Raw genomic sequence first — 19,393 nt, 5'->3', positions numbered from 1 at the left:
TCTAAAAAAAAATGAAATAAATAACATTAGTACTGATTTAAAAAAATATATATATACCTGCTCAGCAATATTCGAGTTAATATTGTTTCTTGGTCGACTTACGCCGCCTTCCATTGTTTCTATTCCTACGTAATTTGCTCGTTGAGTGATCTCCCATCGACTGTGCTGTTTATTCGTGGCCGTCCACGACTACGAGTCACATGTGGATTAAGAATAACTCTTTCATTTTCTTCGTTTTCATCAACATTGTTAGTGTCAATAGTAACCTGTGTATTACTGGTAGGAGCAATCATTCCATCATTCCAGCTCAATAAATCCCGCTTCAATTCAGCCAACCGTTGTTTCACAAATTTGATCTTATTGTCATCGTAAGCCAAATCGGATGCTTCTTGAAATAACCTCTCCATCTCCCTGTATTTCTCAAACTCCTCTGTCATATGTGGGTACCCTCCGTGAAAAAACTTTTACTATGGACACGGTTAACATCTTTTCTCCATCGCCTAAGCAAATATCGTTCGTTGATGAACTTTATGTCTTTGAGTGACATCAACCTCATGATATGGCAGCACAATATTCCTTTTGATTCGAATTTCTTACAATTGCAGCTGAAATATTGGCCATTTTCCCTGTACTCTACATCATAAACAAACTCCCTACGAAACCAGTTGTTGATTATGGATTTCTCCATAATTTTATGTCTCTCAATTCCTGGCTCATTATCTGCTTCACGCCTTCCCTCTTCAGTTGGCTGAATGACATGGCAATACCACATTCGTTTAATCTCCTCTTGAACGAGCTTGAATATTGAATTAGTAAATGCCTTTTGAAACTGTTGTTCCCATTTAAAAACAGATATGCAATTTACAACTGTGTTTTTTGATTTGAAATCAGCATAGAACTCCTTTTCATTCTTGTCACACATAGCAATCTCATACTGCTCCACAAATTGCTTTAGTGTGCTCATTGAGTTAACATACCCATCAAAATAGGCATGCATGCTCTCACTCCTTTGAGTCGAAACCATTCCAGCCCAAAATGTGTGATTGAGATAAATTGGAACCCAATACTCCCTATCAACATATAGTTTGGAAAGCCATTCATTTCTTTCCAACCCATGCTTCACCACAAACTCATTCCAATTTCTCTCAAACATCTCGATGGTTAAGCTATCATATATTACAGCTTTAAACTCAAGGCATGCACTATCATAATCAGTAACACCCTTAAACTTCTCAGGTACCTTGCATAATATACTCCACCAGCAATATCACGCTCTAGTATTAGGCATTACCTCCCTAATGGCTTTCCTCATGCTCTCGCATTGATCTGTAAGAATAGAATTAGGATGAACATCTTCCATTGCTTCAAGCCACGTCATGAACAACCACTTAAAAGTGTTTACATCTTCATGTGAGATCAAGGCGCATCCTAATAAAATAGATTGCCCATGATGATTTACTCCAACAATGGTGGCAAATGGCAACTTGTATTGATTAACAAGGTAAGTAGTGTCAAAACTAACAACATCATTGAATTCCTCGTAAGCAGCTCGACTACGAGGATGAACCCATAGAACATTTGAAAGCCTGGAATCATCATCAAGATCAAATGAATAGAAAAACTCGTGATCGCTTCGTTGCATTCTCACAAACAACTTACGATAGCCTCAAAGATCACCATCACCAAGTCGTAGCCTCCTCTTTCGCTCAATGAAGTTTCGACAATCCTTTGACAAACAAATTAAATTTTCTCGTCCACCGCTTGAACTTCAAGCAACCTAATGCTTTTTATGGGTCTTATGCCGCCTATATCGCTTTGCCTCCAATCTCCTCTTCATATCCATATTCAAGGACTGTGAGCAACCATCAATCTAGACATAGAAGGTTCCAATTCGTGATTGTGACTTGAAATAACTTTTGAAATCGCCACATTCCATTTTCTCTTAGGATTGCATTAATCTTTGCAGACAATTTATCCTTTTGATGATTTCGCACCAATTGCTTTCCTTCCTTTATCGCAACTAATTGTTTGATATTTGCGAGATCCACCTGCACATTAATCACGATCTTTTGAAAACACTAAAACCTTTCAATCTAGCATGTTCTTTATAGAAGTTGAACATAGTCTCGATACAAGGAAATAACATCCTGTTAGAGGACCTTCTTCAATAGCATTAGTATTTGCTCTTCGCTCTAATGCCTCCTTCGTTCATATCTTGATCACCACCTGATTCATCTTCCTCCACATCTTCAGTGAACAAACTATCATCTTCACTAAAATCAAATATCTCATCAAACAATTGCCTACAATATGACCTTCCCTGACTTAACCCCGCCATAAAAAAATTGAAAAAACTGAGAGAATGAATCAACTTTAAAAGAAAAAACAAAGAATGAAAATATTTTAAGGAAGGCAAAAACAAAGAATGAAAATATTTTAAGGAAGGCAAAAACAAGGAATGCTCATCACTGCTGCATGTGTTAGCTCATATGTGCATGCATTAATGCAGTAGACACACTCATCGAATCATCAGTTCTTGAATGGTGTGCATGGCTGCAAGCAATAATAGCTTGTTGCATGCACGCTTTCCTTTGCATGAGCCATGAAATGAGCTATCTTACCAGCTCCAAGCTTTGAAGCCATTTTTAAATTGTTTCCTCTCTTTCTTTTAAGGGTATAATAGTAAAACTACATACATTAATACCATTTGAGCCAGCTCAAATTGAGCTATTTAGCAGCACTCTTGAAATAAATAATAAGAAACAGAATTATACATAAATGTTACACAATTAATGCATAACTTCAACACACATCCTTCCAGTAATTTCAATGAGAATTACATTGGGAACATATATAATCCGTTACATTCACAAGAATTAATTATCCTCAATTTCAACCAATATATATATATATATATATATATATATAAACCATCAATTCTTGAGATTAAGCACTTGATAGGCGCAGATATGGCTTCCAGACATTCAATGAGATCCTGTGAGAGGCCTTGCTGCAGGCAGTCGACCACTAGAGTGAAGAGATATTGGAGGAGTTTCTTCAGCAAAATACGTGCAAGTACCATCGAGGACAAGAAGCTGGTAAAGCACATGCATGAGTTATTTAATTCAGATGTATGAAAAATGTTACTGACTTGGGTTGTCACAAGTGAACTGTCTTGTATATATTTTTGTTGTTCTTGCTTTTTCTGGTTTTGAAATCTTCAAAACAATGCTCATCTACTAAAATTTAGCTAATTCTGAATACTTGCAGAAACTACCGGTGAAGTTTGTGAGGAAATATGGGGATGAGCTTTCTGATGTAGCTAAGCTCATTGCACCTAATGGCCTTATTTGGGAAGTGGGTTTAACTAAAGGGGCGATGATCATTTGGTTTGATGATGGCTGGCATGAATTTGTAGAATATTATTCCATCTGTAATGGATGGATTTTAATATTCAACTATATGGGTATGTCGAGTTTCAATGTTTCTATATTCGATGAGAGTGTTTTTGAGATTGGATATCCATGTTATCAACCAAGAAGTAAGGAAGAACCTAGGAAACAGCCACTATTCAATGAGGATGAAATGAAACATAATGATTTTGGTGGGATTTTGGGTTCTAATCCACATCCAAGTTCAAGCAAAGGGGCAAGTTCCAAGAAAAGGAACTATGCTACAACACAGCAGAATCTGGCTAGACCTGTTTTTGGTTCTGGCAATCTAGGAATTAACAAGAGTTTCAAGGATGCTGCTTCTGCAGAGAAACGGAAGTTTCAGCAAGAATACCAGAAAAAGGGCGACAATTGTGAGATGGAAGACTTGCCCAATGCAAATGACTCGAACCTAGGTAATCATGTGAATTCTTTCTTATTGTGGTGTTATTATGAATCTACACTCTAAACAATAATCCATTACTTTTAAAGATGGAATTGACTCGTCACCAGGATGTGAAGAATTTAACATCTTTACAAGTAAACAATTTTATGCAACATTATCAAAAATATCACCAGAAAGCAAGAAAGCGGTGGATGCAGCAATGGAGTGCAAGCCAAAAAATCCAGCTTTCCTGGTTATCTTGAGGCAACATTTTGTAGGCGACAATGCAATGGTATTACCTGGTTAATTTCTTGGAGTTCCTCTCTTCCAGTGTGCTTATTATCAATTTTCTTCCTGAATTTTGCAGCATGTGCCATCAGCATTTGCTAAGAGTTTTCTGCGTAATATTTCTGAGATGATCAAAGTTCAGGATTCTAATGGAGGAGAGTGGATAATCCATACCGATTGCTACTGGAGAGGTGGATATTTGAGTTTAAGAGGGGGCTGGGCTGAATTTTTCAGTGACAATGAATTGGTGGTTGGAGATGTATGTCTATTTGAGCTGATTCGGAAGAAGAATGTTGCCCTGAAAGTTTCAGTATTTCATGCTTTTATGGATTAAATTTGTCTGCTTAATAAGAATATGCGCAGTGGTTATGTTCTTTTTGGTTCTGTTTGCTGATATGGAATTGGATCGTAGATTTTGGTTACTCAAAAAGATTGCTAATCTGGGCCCTGACGTTTAAGTTTGCAGCAATTGCTTTTGAGTGGAAACTACTTCTTTTGTGGGCTGGATATTTAACTTATAGGTGCCTTGTATTTCTTGCTTGGTAATTTTCATGTGAATGCAGTTCTTGTTTTCACTCCCATATTCCAGTTGTTCAATGATAACAACTAATATCCCATATTTGATGTGAATGTAGTTCTTAATCTAGGAAATTTTGATCCGTAAATGAACTCCTTTTGAATCACCTAATTAATATTGATATCCCAAATTACAGTTCTTGGGAATGGAGGAAATTGTTGAATCTTATAAACAACATCTGATTTGTCATGTAATTGGCAGCAGTAAGCACTTAGATTACAGTTCCTGGTACCCAAAATCCCAAATATGAAGTTTGATCTTGTAATTTGAAATGTTAATGGTATAAACAATATGGATGACTAGAATCTTTTTCTTTTCTTTTTTAAATTTCCTTTTGACCACATTAATCCAGGTTAAGTCTATTCATGTAATAACAGTCCAGTTTGTTTCATCACACTTAGGTCCAAATAATGCACCAGTTGATTTAAATTTGTGGTCAATCTTCACTGCCTATCCTTGGGGCTCGCAATTTTTTCCCTTGGCTAGCATTTAAGGGTGAACTATCTTTAATTCTTTACCTAGAAAGTAAGCTTATCTAATCTGCTTGTCAACCATCCATCTCATATGGACTTTATCCATCCCTTCCCATACAAAATCTCAATTTCTTTCCCTCTTATCATCTTCAATTACTGCTAACTTCACAAACACCATAAGAAACAGGTAATCCATATTTCTACATTACTAGTTCAGTTTTTAGCTTAATCTTTTGTTTTAAGACTTATAAATCTCTTATCTTTTCTTCATTGTTGCTTGTTTTTGGTAACAGAACAATGGCAACAACTTCAGCAACACTCTCTCCTGCAACATTTGCTGCAGCGACCATTTCCAGCCCTAGGAGGAAGAGCATAAATGTGCATTACATAACAGGACTGAATTCCTTCGGTGGGTTAAAAGCTCACAACAGTGTAACCTCATTAGGACTGCCTGTATGTCCTGACCAGTCCTTTGCAAAGGTGGTGAGCTCTCTGAGAACCCCATCAAAAGCGAAAGGCAGAGGTGGGGGTGCAGTCTCTTCTACTTGCAGTGCTGTTGCTGAGATATTCAGGATTGCAGCAATCATGAATGGCCTAGTTCTTGTTGGAGTTGCAGTGGGATTTGTTCTTCTTCGAGTCGAAACATTTGTGGAGGAGTCCGAGTGAGAATTTGTAGCAACTTAATTTGGTGGTTGGTTTCTTCCTTGTTCTTAATTGCATCTTTGTTCTGTTATTCATTTCATGTAGTGATGAAGACATTAAATTCCTATTTGAAACTGTATCAAGAATTAAATACTTGAATAATGTTCTGGTTTGGAACAGAATTAAAAGTTGGATTTATAACTTTTTGAAAGGCCTTGACAGGATAATCATCTGAAGTGGCTATGAAATCTTTGGAAGAGTGGTTTTTAACTGCAAAGGAGTCATAATTCTGCCAATATGTCTGTCTACATTGTGTGTAAACAAAATTGCAGTTCATAGAGCGGTACCAAACACAATTTTACCCACTAAATTTTGGTTATCTAAATCAAACTAGCATATTGAAAAATGACTTGGCCTTGCAAGAATAAACTTTGTTGCCATCACATATTAATTGATTTGCTTAGCAGGTTAAACAGTTGTGCATGGTTCCTGGCTCTCTTGGTCTATTAACTTCTTTAACCATTCAGAATGAGTGGTTTGGGTTTCTCAATCTCCACGTTCTCACTGACTATCCTCTGTTGCTAAATTAGCGAAGGAAAGAATCTGTTGCTAATTAGCAATGGAATTTTGGTTCCTAATCTATTGCTATTTTGATTAGCAATGACCAACAAGCAATATAATAATGGAATTTGTCCGTAGCAATGATTTTTTTTTTTTGGTAGTGAAAGGGTAATAAAATTCCTTACAGATTATTAGATCTCCTACTTGTGATGGGAATTACTACTTTAATACCAGGAAATGTTGGGGCAATCACTTGCGTGTGAAATAAAATTTTGGGGAAGTCCTTGTCCATTAGTGCTCTTTGAAGGATAAGAAAGCAGCACAGAAAGGAAATTTGGAGTGTGGTGCTTTATTTTTTTTTCTTTTTGGGGTAGCAAAAAGAAAAGATTGGGTAAAAATGCCATTATGATGAGTGATGAAACTAATCCAATCATTTACTTGCACTCATCTTCTGAAAGCAAATTTTCATGATATAACCCTTAACTTTTGCTAGGAGTGGAAAGCACCAATGTGCTTAAAAAGGCTCAAGATAATCTATTGCAGCCCTTTAGCTCTCACTCCAATGTGCTTAAAAAAGGCTCAAGATGAGCTTCACATCCAAGTAGGAAAGCACCAACAAGTGATGAGTCACACTCACATGTAAAGAACCTGGTATAACCAGACAAGGAAACATTGAGACTATTCCCTGCTGGATTGAACCGAAGCCGGCTTCCACATCCAGCAGGCACATCTCAGTTTGGATATGTCAGAGGTCAGGACTTAACACTTACCGTTCAGTCTCCAGGTGCTTCACGGGTTCGAATTGCGGATAGTGATTGATACGAGTGAGGGTACAGGATTGACAAACCTTAAAGCAACACCAGTGGAAATTTGTCTTCAGCACAAGATTATCTTCCATGATCTATGAATATTTAAGTAGCAATGGAAATTTTTTCACTGTTCAAGTCACATCACAATTTGATCTTATAGCATCTGCATTTTGAAACTTCATTCTTCAGCAGACATGACGAAAGATTTAAAGAAGTAAACTAAATCGCTAATAAATATGTTTGTGTTATTATAAATTGCTTCTATTTTTAACCATTGACAAGTTGCATCACTCAGAAGAGCAACAGAACTACAAGCTTCATAGTTTTAATTACAAGCACAGGGATGAAATCTCAGCCAGGCATTATTTGCCATTCTAAAATGTACATGACATCAACTTTCATATATTATAGAAGTTGCCCCGAAAGGTATCTATATCTGATAAGAAAAGCCACAAAATTCTAACTTCGCCTTGGCTTCAGGAGGGCTTAATAATGACAGGTCAAAATTCACAGGAATAGGGGCATATCGGATGAGCACTGACCAAAAGTTCAACATCTACAATAATCCAAGTGTTAATAATGGGCATAAAAGTGCACTATTCTGCATAATGCAATATCTCAAGGACGAGCTTCCTTGAAGCCAACAATGGCTATAGGGACATCTGTACCTCTAATGCAAAGCTGCTCATACTCAGTTGACTGGCCCCTTGAGGTGCACCTTTCAGCTAATTTCAGGCAAACACACCCAGTGAACAACAAAATTCCAGACAGTATCCAACTAAATTGCAAATTGGCCAGGGCCCTAGCCCTTAAGTCTGCATCAATAGATCCGCAAGCGACTGCTCCATGTATGTCATAAGTGCTGGTCTCAGGCAACTGAATAGCACAACCCTTAGGTACAAATCCAGGAATCCATAGCACAAACCCCATGATCATAAACCAACAGCCTTGGAATACAACAGAAATCGAAAGAACAAGAGCTGCAGGAAAACTGGATGGAAAACTAGTTGCAGCTAAAGCTGACACAAGGGACACAAACACTATGAGCTGCAAAAGCCAATGATAATGACCTTCAAGTCCAACATGGTCAGTTGAGTGGAAATGGAGCAGGAAAAGTTCTTGACAAAAAACAGAGGCTGCAAGTATTCCGCTGACCCCAGAAAGGATTTCAGATGAATGAGTTACCTCTGCAGAAAGTGTGAAACCTGCAAATATGGCAAGATGAAGAAACATGGTTGCATGTTCAAAGTTGTCAAGCTTGAAAGCAAAGTGGAGGAAAGGGAAATCTAAAAGTTGCAAAAAAATTGCAAAGACAGAGAAAAACAGGATGAAGATAAGCTCCAAGTGTTTGAGTCGTGAAAGAGGGCTGTGAAATGGGTACCAAAACTTCACATTGAAGTTAGTAGAGCCTTTGAGGCAGTAGGCTCTGATAGTGTTGATGGTGTGCCATAATCCAAGGAGGATTAAAGCCAAAGCAGGTAGAATATGCCCTGCAAAAGTGCCCATGAAAGCTTCTCTAGTCAGTCTCCATTGCAATAGCCACCCAAAGCTTTAAATACCAGAAGTAAATGCAAATACATTGTGGCAGAAAATATTTCAAGCAACAGGAGTATACTATGGCAATCTATTCAAAAATTGAGTGCATGTTGCATGTGTTCCCACAAAGGAAAATGCAAGAAAAGACACAGCGTGTAACAATGGGACATCACAAAAGCCGCATGGTCCCCCAGAAAAGGAAGAGGAGACTGACAGTTTCACTTAATGCTTCAGAGACCATGAAAATTAATTTTCAGAATCTAAAGTTGCTGATTCAACATCAATGATTTAGTTGAAATATTAACAATGTCAAAGTCATATTAATCAATGACCATTAACTCAGTTCTTCTATTGGTTATTATGGTTAGGTTTCTATTGAACCCAATAACCTAGTCCTTGAATGAGGTACAAAAAACACTCTTCAACATTGGGAAGGCTACATTATTTACCTATCTGCATTTAGTGGAGAGTGACCTGTCTCCAATATAAGGAATGTAGCAAATGAAGATATTCCCACTTGTTGAAGAAACTGAATTCTCAAAATGCTCACATAAAATTGAACAGTCATACAAATATAATAAAGTTAGTAATATTCCAAGAATATCACCTTGCTACTGTAGCAGTATCTGAAAGATGTTCGTGTTTGAGTCACACCATTTTGCAAAGTTAAAGTTTCACAGCACCAGGAAAATGTTGTATGAATCCTGGAAGAATCATAGTAAAGAAATTAAAGAAAAGCCAACAATGTCCATAAGTTGGACATTTGAAGTTATTATGCCAATTTATGTTCTTTGGACAATAGTCTCTTTCTGTATTTGCCTTTTTCCTCCTCAGCTTTCCTAAAGGTCTTAAATATTAGTTACACATAAGAATAATGGAGTCGATCAAAGTGACAACAATAGAACATTTCATGGACCTCACTTATTTTTCTTGAAATTTTGGATGATATCAAGCCATGCAAAAGAACAAAATAAACTTATCCACATACATAAATTACTGAAGCAATTTTCAAAAAAAAAAAAAAAAAAAGTCTGAAGCTAAAAAATCCACAGGCAGCCATGTGATCCAGCAAACAAGGGATTTTTCAAGATGTCAGGCCCCTAGCATAAGAGAGAAACAGTTCTGGTGTTCAAAAAATCGTGACTGAGTGCATCACGGATCACTGCAACAACAGAAACAAAGCCAAAGAGGACCCTTGTTTTAAGCCACACAAATTATGCCTAGTTGCATGAACAAGCTTGATGTGACAAATGATAGAAACTAACCCAAGCTGTTCATGTTCCAAAGAAACTAAAAGCTGAGAACATTAGGTCTGGTTCTGGATACACGCCAACCACAAAAGAAAACTAGTTTATTAGTCAGGTTTTCTGTTGCAGACTAAAGAGCAAGGGGAAGGGGTTGAAGTCAGGGGTGGAACCATACACATAGGATAATTGCATAAGCCAGCAAACAGGCTAACTAATACTCAAGTATCTTTTCATTCACAAATAAAGTTAATGCCCCTTGATATCTCATCCAGCATATCAGGCTGGAGAACCAACCTCTCCCTAGCTGGGACAAATACCAGCATATTAAGCACAAAACAAATAAAGTTGTGACCCATCATCAGATTACACACTAAAGTCCCGACTGGGGATATATATTATGCAAAATAGTCAGAATAAATTCAACAAAAGCAACAGAACTCTGCAAGCTAACTGAATGTTAAATTGAAAAAGATCCAGCAGAAAATAGCCTTACATGGCTTCTGTCTTAGGCAAATAAAACCCTGATTCATATATGAACCAGAATGATTAAGCATATGAAAATGATAACATGATTACCTTTTCTTTGAAAATTTGTCTCATACTTAGAAGCACGACCTACAATTAACTAGGAACTTCAAATTGAAAAGATTGCAACGAAATGAGAAGAGCAGAATGTCTAAGGTTATAGTTTTTCTTTTTGAACTGATATGTCATAGAATAATTAAAACTGTAAAAGGGAAGATAAGGCTTGAGGCCAGGCAAGGCTGTGACATCAGAACTAGGAAAAGGGGAAACAAATTGGAGGGGGAAAAAATAGAAGCTATTTTATTCTTCCAAGATACACAAATCACGGGGTTTGGTATGTTTTTCATATTAACTGGTTGTTCTATCTGTTGCAAACTAAATTGTTACTCCATTAAATAATGCCTTCTATATTGATTCCATCAACTTTAAGATACAAAGTAGTACAACAGAGAAGCTAAATACATATACATGATCGAAGCTTTGTATTTGGCATTCTTGCAGTAAACCTTTTATCCTTCAAAACTCAAGTAGCTCTTCACAATGAACCCCATTCAGCATCCCAGTCCATTGTTGCAAACTTATTAGGAAAGGCAGGTTTCTGACCTAAGCCTGCCAGAACTTGTGAACTAAAGTCATGAAAAATATCACATATAAGAAATGCCCCTCCATGTAAAACAAAGATGAATATTCCTTTTGAAACACCATTTTATAACAAAGATTTAAACTTTAGTCATACAAATTGATTATGAATCAGTATTACTCAAAACATCATCAACTTTCTGCATCCCCTCAATCAAAGAAATGTAGGTGCTGTCATCAGGAACAATGCCTTTGCTAACCATTTCTTTGAGGAGCTCTTCAGCATGATCTCCTTCCTGGTTTTTGCATAAAACCTGTATGAGGGCATTATAAGTGAGAAGTGTAGGATTGAATCCTATACTCAGCATCTCATCTCTAACTCTAAAAGCATCATTCATATCACCTCTTCTGCTATACCCACTAATCAGAGTATTGTAACTAATATGGTCAGGTTTGATTCCTCTACTTTTCATCTCTTCAAGAAGCTCACGAGCTTCTTCAACTTTTCCCTCCCTACAACGGCCTTGCATTAGGGTATTGTAAGTCACTTCATCAGGAATAACTTTCCTTCTATCCATCTCCTCCAACAATGCAAATGCACGATCCATATTCCCATTAGCACAGTGACCATCAATCAAGGCATTGAACAATATAAGATCTGGAAATATACCTTCGATGACTATCTTTTCATAAAGGTCATCAGCCTCTTTCATTCTATTCCGTTTACCCAAAACATAAATTAGCGATGTGTAAGTTACCCGTGTTGGCTGAATGCCTCTACATACCATTTCATCATGGAGGCTAAATGCTTTCTCTGCGTTCCCACATCTGCAATATCCATTAATCAAGATGTTATATGTTATAGAATCGGGAACCATCCCATTATCTCTCATGTCTTTTATCATATCATCAGCTTCATCCATCTTAGCTTCCAAAAATAATGCATGAATCAACAAGTTATAAGTAGACACGGTTGGCAATATGCCCCTCCCAACCATCTCATCCCTATAACCAAAAGCCTTATTCAAATCCCCTTTATTGCAATACCCATCAATCAAGATGTTATAAGTCACAGCATTTGGTAGTAGTCCAATTTCTTTCATTTTCTCAAGCATCCTAGATGCCTCCTCCAGTCTTCCCTCCTTACACATCCCGCTAATAAGTGAACCATATGTATATGAATCAAGCTCCAGCCCCTTACTTTTCATCACATCAACAATCATTAGAGCACCTTCGACTCTCCCTCTCCAACAATATCCATGAATTATTGTGTTATATGTAACAACATTAGGCTTCACCCCTAAACCCTCCATAAACCCAATAAACTCCTTTGCCTTCTTTAATTTCCCTTCCTTGCACAAAACATTGATCATTATGTTAAATGTATACACTGTTGACTTAATCCTTAATCTAAACATCTCTGCATACAAAACCCATGCAGTCTGGGTCCGATTCAACTTCAGAAACAAACTCAACATATCATTACACGTTTCAATCTTAGGAACTACACCTTTTTCCTTCATCATGTTAAAACACTCAAAAGCATCATCACCTTTCTTCAGTTCACAGCAAGCTCTTATCAACAAATCAAAAAGTACACTACTTTTAGCATTTAACCGATCCCGAGCAACTGCCAGTTCATAAAAAATATCCTTAATGGTAGAATTGCCACTAGCGATCGTCTGTTTTAAGAGTTGCAAGGTAGGTTTTGGGGATGGTGAGCGAGAGATTACTGCAATAGCAAGGCATTTGGTTTTGATATCGAGATTCGTAAATCCAATGTGGGTTACAAATTGAAGAGCTAAATCCGGTGTTTTGTGGAGAGACGATAGAGTGGAGGAAATAAGTGCGGGCGTCAAGTTCCGAGCAAGGTGTTTGACAAAATGCCACTGAGAAGATTGTATTGAATTAAGCAAAGTCTGACCTGTGCTTACTGGAGGTGAGTCTGTGGAGAAGCTTTGATAGAGAGTTTCTGTCTGTTGATGGTCGATGTTTGAGCATGGGGTTGAAGAGAGAGGTGCACCGGAGTGACATTGGTTTGTGAGGATGATAGTGGCGAGTTTGAACTTCTGGTGTAAAAGAATTTGAGAATTCAGGAGTTTGTGAGGTTTCATATTGAGCGGTGAGAAATTGGGTTTCTTGATAATTGGTTGCACAGATAAAGAAACGTGCAAACAGATATTAGGTGAGAGGAACGCACAGGCAGAAATAGAGCAGAAATGGCGTCGAGTTATTAGGGCTTTTTACTGTATAGGAATACTGTAGAATTGGAGATACCAGAATTGGGGTGGACTTCATGAAAATTATGGTGAGGGGGTGAGATGTGATGAGTTTGACAAAGGATCAACAAAAATGCCATTCAAAATAGTATCCGCGCTAGGAAGCCATTTAAAATAGCGTCCACGAAAACGAGGTGCGAATAAAAAAGGCATGCAAGGTGGAACGTCAATATAAATGGCATCCATAGACATCAGTCATAGACGTGCAGGTTGGGACGACGTCAGTCAGTGTGGGATGCATGAATAGCTTCCAGAGTGCCTCACACGTTCAGCTCCCATGTGTAAAGGGGTTAGAAAGTTTAAGTAGTAATATGTAAATTTCAGGGACTAAATGGAATATTTTGTAATTATTTTATATTTATGTAATTTTGGAGTGTGATGGCTCAAGCATATTGATGTCTCCTCCTATCACACCTCATTGTGTTCCTAACGCTCTTTAGGGGGGAGTGACTAGTCGGCAAGTGCTGGGCCCGACAGTCATCGGTTGGTGAGTCCCTATTCCTTCACTGCTTGTAGGTTTCCCCCCTGCCTACAAGTGTATGTAAGGAATCCCTATTTCATTGTAGTGATTATGATATTGGAATGAAATAAGTAGCTCGTTCCTGATCTATTGATGCCCCGTTGTTCTTGATGCTTGAGATGCTTGTGTATATCTATTATTGCCCCGTTGCTTGATGTGTTTGCTGTGCCTGTGATGCTTGCTTATATGAGACTTGTGGGAGAATCTCCCTTAATTGGCTTGCTAAAGCCCTATTCTAATGAAAGACCCTTTTGATGTGCAGATTATTGTGAGAATCTCCTGGCTGACTTGTCTTGAAAGAGTTCAAGCCAAGTGCCGCACGGTCCCAAGTGAGTCCTAAAACTTGGGCCCGTGACAGTTAGTATCAGAGCAATTGATCCTTGAATGACTTTGAAAGCATGACAAAATCAACCGTACGCATTGAGGCCCTGGAGAAAAGGGTCGAAGAAATTCTTGCCTGGGTTAATGAAAAGCCCACTCGTGAGGAGCTGACAAGAGAGCTTGAGTCAGTCTACCTCATTGTTGAGCAACGAGATAAGCGCATTGAGGCGCTAGAAGAGAAAGTTGAGTATCTCTTGGCTATGGTAGCCAAACTATCTGAGGGTGAGGGTGAGCCAATAGAGCTTGAAGCCACCCAAGATCCCAAGGGTGAGGGTGAGCCAATAGAGCTTGAGGCCACCCAAGATCCCAGAGGTGAGGGTGTGCCAATAGAGCTTGAGGCCACCCAAAATCCTAGAGGTGAGGGTGTGCCAATAGAGCTTGAGGCCACCCAAAATCCTATGCATGAAAGAAATACCCGATTGGGAAACCTTGAGAGCAGAATGCTAAATCTTGAGGCAGTGGCCTCCGATATGGAAGAGCTTGCTGAAAGTTTAAAATCTATTTCCATTTCTCACAATTCTCTTGTAGGAGCTGTGGATGATATAAAAGAGGATGTCAGGGAGACCGTGAAGATAATCCAAGGTGAATTACATGAACTAGAAGGGAAGGTAAGCTTACTAATAAGAGCTGCCAGTAACCCTATCACAGGGTCTTACGAGGTAGGTAATACCAAAATCCCTGAGCCGAAGGCTTTTGGGGGTGCTCGTGATGCGAAAGAGGTAGATAATTTCCTCTTTGATATTGAATTATATTTCAATGCTACTAAAAATAATTCTGATGAAAGCAGGTTGAAAGTGGTGCCCATGTACTTAACTGAGGATGCCAAGCTGTGGTGGCGTACGAAAGTGGAAGAAACTATATCCGGGCAGTGCTCAATTGCTAGTTGGGATGACTTTAAAAGGGAACTAAAAGCGCAATTTTACCCTGAGAATGTTGCCTATAACGCACGGTGCAAATTAAATGATTTACAGCAAACAGGTTCCATTCGGGAGTATGTAAGGGAATTCTCGACATTAATGCTAAATATCAAGGATATGACAGGGACAGATAGGCTATTCAACTTTCTAAAAGGTTTGAAACCTTGGGTGAAGAACGAGTTGATGAGACAGAATGTGAAAGAACTAAAGACAGCCTTGGCCATAGCAGAAAGTCTAGATGATTATTCTACTAATACTTCTAAAAGGAAGTTTGATTCCTCACCAAGCCTAGACAATCGCCCTAAATGGGGCAAGTTTTCAAGTGGGGGAGTGAACAAGGATTACTCCCCATTTGAAGGGACAAAAAGTAAGAGTTGGGGCTTTAAGACTAGAGCAGATAGGCCAACCAATTTGGGGAGAGAGCCAAATGAGAGAGGATCATGGAATGACCAATCCCCGAGAATAAATAGCATGATAATGACTGAGCCCAAACAATCGAAATGCTATCTTTGTGATGGACCACATCGTTTCACTGATTGCCCACATAAGAGTACATTTAATGTTTTACGAGCAATTCGAGAAGAGGAGAAAGGCCTCAAAGGAAAGGAACAAAGGGAAGATGATAGTACTCCATCAATGGTAGGTGCCATACGCTTTCTTGGAGCTCTGAAGAAGCAAAAACATAAACCATCCACTGAGAAAGGATTGATCTATGTTGATTTATGGATTAATGGAAAAGCAGCAAGAGCTTTAGTAGACACTGGAGCCACTGATAATTTCATAGCTGATAGGGCAGCATTACAGTTTCAGCTAAACATGCAAGAAGATACAGGGAAGATCAAAGCAGTTAACTCTAAGGCAACAAACATTGTGGGAGTGGCTCGCAGAGTATCTTGTCAGATGGGGCCTTGGAATGGTGAGATTGATTTTACAGTAATCCCTCTCGATGATTTTGATGTGGTGATTGGAATGGAATTTCTGAAGAAAGCACGGGCCATCCCCATTCCAACAGCAGACTGTCTCCTATTGATGGGGGATAAACCTTGCATCGTTCCGACAAACTTTAATTCCATTTGCGAAAAGAAATTGATAGCTTCTCTTCAGCTCACAAGGAGTGCTAAAAATACGGAACCAACTCATACAAGAGACAAACATGAAATCATTATTGTGACCTGGTATGATAACTATAAACTTCTTGTTATGCCTTTTAGACTAACAAATACTTTGGCTACTTATTGCATTATAGCAAACCAGGTGTTCCAGAAGACACAAGTCAACTTCCTAAGCTATGAAACCCAACAGAGTAGAGATCACACCACATCCTACTTCTTAAAGGAGTGGGATCAAGATGGAGAAGAGGCAAGGGTCCAATTAGAACAAGCATCAAATCAGATGAAGGATTGGGCAACGGAAAACCAACAACAAGAATCGCAAGCTGAGGATCAAATGATGATGATACGACTACCAGACCAACTACACCTCCTTCGCAATCAAAATAAGAGACTAATTCACAAGGATAAGAAGCCAAGGTCACTGATTGTTGGGGTCGACCAACTCATTTGCAGAGCAGAGTTATCAAAATGGATGAAGATTCAGTCACTTTGCCATGCTACTAGTACAAAGCAACACCATGCAGAAGAGATAGATCCTAGCCGTGATAAATCCACCAAAGCTATAGAAGAAAACCAATCAGAGCAAGCTGTCAAAACTACCCAGAGTCAAGCATACAAGGAGTACCTCATCAAATTAGAAACATACACCCAACCACAAGGGCAGCACAGTGGAGAGTTCTTGCAAGTGCAATCCTGGTTGTAAATACGCACTGCACTCTTTTTCCTTCACCAAGGTTTTTCCCACTGGGTTTTACTTGGTCAAGGTTTTTTAATGAGGCAGTATCCCATTGCGTATCTTACAATCACATGCACAGAAGATTGAAGAGTTGCCATAAGCTTAGTCGACGAGGACGTCGACCGTTCAAGTGGGGGAGAATGTAAAGGGGTTAGAAAGTTTAAGTAGTAATATGTAAATTTCAGGGACTAAATGGGATATTTTGTAATTATTTTATATTTATGTAATTTTGGGGTGTGATGGCTCAAGCATATTGATGTCTCCTCCTATCACACCTCATTGTATTCCTAACGCTCTTTAGGGGGGAGTGACTAGTCGGCAAGTGCTGGGCCCGACAGTCATCGGTTGGTGAGTCCCTATTCCTTCACTGCTTGTAGGTTTCCCCCCTGCCTACAAGTGTATGTAAGGAATCCCTATTTCATTGTAGTGATTATGATATTGGAATGAAATAAGTAGCCCGTTCCTGATCTATTGATGCCCCGTTGTTCTTGATGCTTGAGATGCTTGTGTATATCTATTATTGCCCCGTTGCTTGATGTGTTTGCTGTGCCTGTGATGCTTGCTTATATGAGACTTGTGGGAGAATCTCCCTTAATTGGCTTGCTAAAGCCCTATTCTAATGAAAGACCCTTTTGATGTGCAGATTATTGTGAGAATCTCCTGGCTGACTTGTCTTGAAAGAGTTCAAGCCAAGTACCGCACGGTCCCAAGTGAGTCCTAAAACCTGGGCCCGTGACACCATGCAGCCCACAGCACGCCACGTCGGTCACGTCTAGTCATGAGGTAGTGTGGGACGTTATTTTGAATAGCGTCCAGAGTCGACTACATTGGGCGAGGCGAGAGTCTTTGTCAGTGAATCTCTGTTCGATGAAGGGACTGAGCAATGGAGACGCTATTTTTAATAACGTACAGAATAGGAACGCTAATAAAAATAACATCCAAATTTTGGCTTTTAATTCATTCACAGCTCTCATTCCCCTCCCGTTTATAGCTCCCGCATCTTAATCCCTCTCATCTCTTATTGCTCAGCTCTGTTGGTGGGGGACGGAGTAGCTTTCGATGGACCAACAAAGGAGGAGGACGACACTTGTGGACTACCAGAAAGGATTTTAGTGTAAAGTGTAAAATTTAGTTACTCTTAAAAAAAGGTATGTATTTTAAATATAATAAATGTTTAATATATGAATATTTTTATACATTTTACGTATTTGAGAAAAATGAAAATTATTTATGTTAAAATTTTTTGAGTGCTTAACGTGTTTATGTTTGCTGAAAAATGATGAATATTTGTTAAATATGCATGTATATCTTAGAAGTTAGGTTATTATGATATTTTCAGTGTTTAAGATAATGTTTATATTGTTACATGAATTTATACTGTAATATAGTTTTTTGGTTTATTCATTAAGTGGGCTGCACTTGGAACCCGGAAAAATTAGGAAATAATTAATATATATATATATATATATATATATATATATATATATATATATATATATATATATATAAATAATTTTAATAATATAAATTTATATATGTAATCAATATAATAATAGTATAATAGTTAAATAGTTATAGATAGTTGAAAATGAAAGTGAGAATTTATTAATAAATAATTAAAATGATAAAATATGAATTTTTTTAAATAAATTATATTATGGGATAATATTAATGTAACTGATAGAAGAAAGAAATTAAAAAAAAAATATAGGAACTTTAGTTTATAATATATTATAGTAAAATAAGTATGAAAAAATATTTTGAAAAAAAAAATTATATAAACTTTACTTTATAATATATTATAGTAAAATAAGTATGAAAAAATATAATATAAATTTATATTATGAAGATAATAGTAAAAAAAATTACATTTAAGTAATGGCCTGATAATAATATATTATATTAAGGAAATTGTATGTTGAAAAAACAAATTTACATTTATCCATGCTAATAGTTTACTTAAAGTGTATAAAAATATAATACTTAAATGGTATAAAAATAAAATAATTATAGTTGAAAAAATTAAAAAAAAAAAGAAAAAATATATGTAATATTATGAAGTTGGTAGGTAAAGGTACTACAATGTGTTTAATTAGAATAGATGGATATATGAGAAGGTATTCCTTTATTCAAATTTATTATTAATTATCCGAACTCATCCTAAACCTGATTGGTATTACCTGAAAAAAAAAACTTAAATCTGTTTAATTTTATATATTTTAATTGCATTAAAATTTTAATAATTTCATAAAATATTAAAATTCTATTTTATATAAAATACGGATATAATTTTTTAAACTCGAACCTATCACAAACCCGATAATACAATACTCAAACTTGTCCTATTAGGGTTCCGTCGGATTGAGTACTTGCATAAACCGACCGAGTGCGATTT

General features: G+C 37.5%; 5 protein-coding genes across 6 annotated transcripts; 2 read left to right on the top strand and 3 right to left on the bottom strand.

The window, feature by feature from the left end:
• Positions 1-433: 433 nt before the first annotated feature.
• On the bottom strand, positions 434-1,642 carry LOC131174065 (protein FAR-RED IMPAIRED RESPONSE 1-like). Its single transcript, XM_058137107.1, has 2 exons — positions 1,292-1,642; positions 434-1,240 (listed from the first exon to the last, which is right to left on the bottom strand). Exons 1-2 carry the CDS (start codon positions 1,640-1,642, stop codon positions 434-436), a joined length of 1,158 nt encoding a protein of 385 aa, XP_057993090.1.
• A 1,321-nt stretch (positions 1,643-2,963) lies between these two features.
• LOC110665064 (B3 domain-containing transcription factor VRN1) lies at positions 2,964-5,341 on the top strand. 2 transcript variants are annotated; one of them, XM_058135951.1, is made up of 4 exons: positions 2,964-3,098; positions 3,271-3,847; positions 3,945-4,108; positions 4,184-5,341. In XM_058135951.1, the coding sequence occupies exons 1-4, from the start codon at positions 2,970-2,972 to the stop codon at positions 4,436-4,438; spliced, it is 1,125 nt and encodes a 374-aa protein (XP_057991934.1). In that variant the 5' UTR covers positions 2,964-2,969; the 3' UTR covers positions 4,439-5,341. The 2 variants fall into 2 exon arrangements, with proteins under 2 accessions (XP_057991934.1, XP_021680742.2); XM_021825050.2 differs by having other exon boundaries at positions 3,924-4,108.
• LOC110665065 (uncharacterized) lies at positions 5,194-6,007 on the top strand. Its single transcript, XM_021825051.2, has 2 exons — positions 5,194-5,341; positions 5,448-6,007. The coding sequence occupies exon 2, from the start codon at positions 5,452-5,454 to the stop codon at positions 5,818-5,820; it is 369 nt and encodes a 122-aa protein (XP_021680743.1). The 5' UTR covers positions 5,194-5,341; positions 5,448-5,451; the 3' UTR covers positions 5,821-6,007.
• A 1,379-nt stretch (positions 6,008-7,386) lies between these two features.
• LOC131168895 (uncharacterized) lies at positions 7,387-9,256 on the bottom strand. The gene is made up of 2 exons (XM_058135952.1): positions 7,835-9,256; positions 7,387-7,722 (listed from the first exon to the last, which is right to left on the bottom strand). The coding sequence occupies exons 1-2, from the start codon at positions 8,670-8,672 to the stop codon at positions 7,667-7,669; spliced, it is 894 nt and encodes a 297-aa protein (XP_057991935.1). The 5' UTR covers positions 8,673-9,256; the 3' UTR covers positions 7,387-7,666.
• Positions 7,387-13,482, bottom strand: LOC110665067 (pentatricopeptide repeat-containing protein At2g15630, mitochondrial). Its single transcript, XM_021825055.2, has 2 exons — positions 9,310-13,482; positions 7,387-8,656 (listed from the first exon to the last, which is right to left on the bottom strand). Exon 1 carries the CDS (start codon positions 13,165-13,167, stop codon positions 11,218-11,220), a length of 1,950 nt encoding a protein of 649 aa, XP_021680747.2. The 5' UTR covers positions 13,168-13,482; the 3' UTR covers positions 7,387-8,656; positions 9,310-11,217.
• Positions 13,483-19,393: the final 5,911 nt, after the last annotated feature.

Source organism: Hevea brasiliensis, chromosome 15 (genome assembly GCF_030052815.1).
Source record: "Hevea brasiliensis isolate MT/VB/25A 57/8 chromosome 15, ASM3005281v1, whole genome shotgun sequence".
NCBI classification, from domain to species: domain Eukaryota; kingdom Viridiplantae; phylum Streptophyta; class Magnoliopsida; order Malpighiales; family Euphorbiaceae; genus Hevea; species Hevea brasiliensis.
The sequence above is the reverse complement of the archived record's forward strand: the minus strand, read 5'-3'. Positions and strand labels throughout refer to the sequence as shown.

Bases quoted from the DNA above. Each gene is read 5' to 3' on its own strand.
- LOC110665067 (XM_021825055.2), bottom strand. From the start codon at position 13,167: ATGAAACCTCACAAACTCCTGAATTCTCAAATTCTTTTACACCAGAAG.
- LOC131168895 (XM_058135952.1), bottom strand. From the start codon at position 8,672: ATGGGCACTTTTGCAGGGCATATTCTACCTGCTTTGGCTTTAATCCTC. The intron at 7,723-7,834 runs GTACAGATGTCC...GGATTATTGTAG, and splicing joins TGAGCAGCTTTGCATTAGAG to ATGTTGAACTTTTGGTCAGT.
- LOC110665065 (XM_021825051.2), top strand. From the start codon at position 5,452: ATGGCAACAACTTCAGCAACACTCTCTCCTGCAACATTTGCTGCAGCG.
- LOC131174065 (XM_058137107.1), bottom strand. From the start codon at position 1,642: ATGCAACGAAGCGATCACGAGTTTTTCTATTCATTTGATCTTGATGAT. The intron at 1,241-1,291 runs GTAATGCCTAAT...ATATTATGCAAG, and splicing joins TGAGGAAAGCCATTAGGGAG to GTACCTGAGAAGTTTAAGGG.
- LOC110665064 (XM_021825050.2), top strand. From the start codon at position 2,970: ATGGCTTCCAGACATTCAATGAGATCCTGTGAGAGGCCTTGCTGCAGG. The intron at 3,099-3,270 runs GTAAAGCACATG...GAATACTTGCAG, and splicing joins CCATCGAGGACAAGAAGCTG to AAACTACCGGTGAAGTTTGT. The intron at 3,848-3,923 runs GTAATCATGTGA...TTACTTTTAAAG, and splicing joins TGCAAATGACTCGAACCTAG to ATGGAATTGACTCGTCACCA.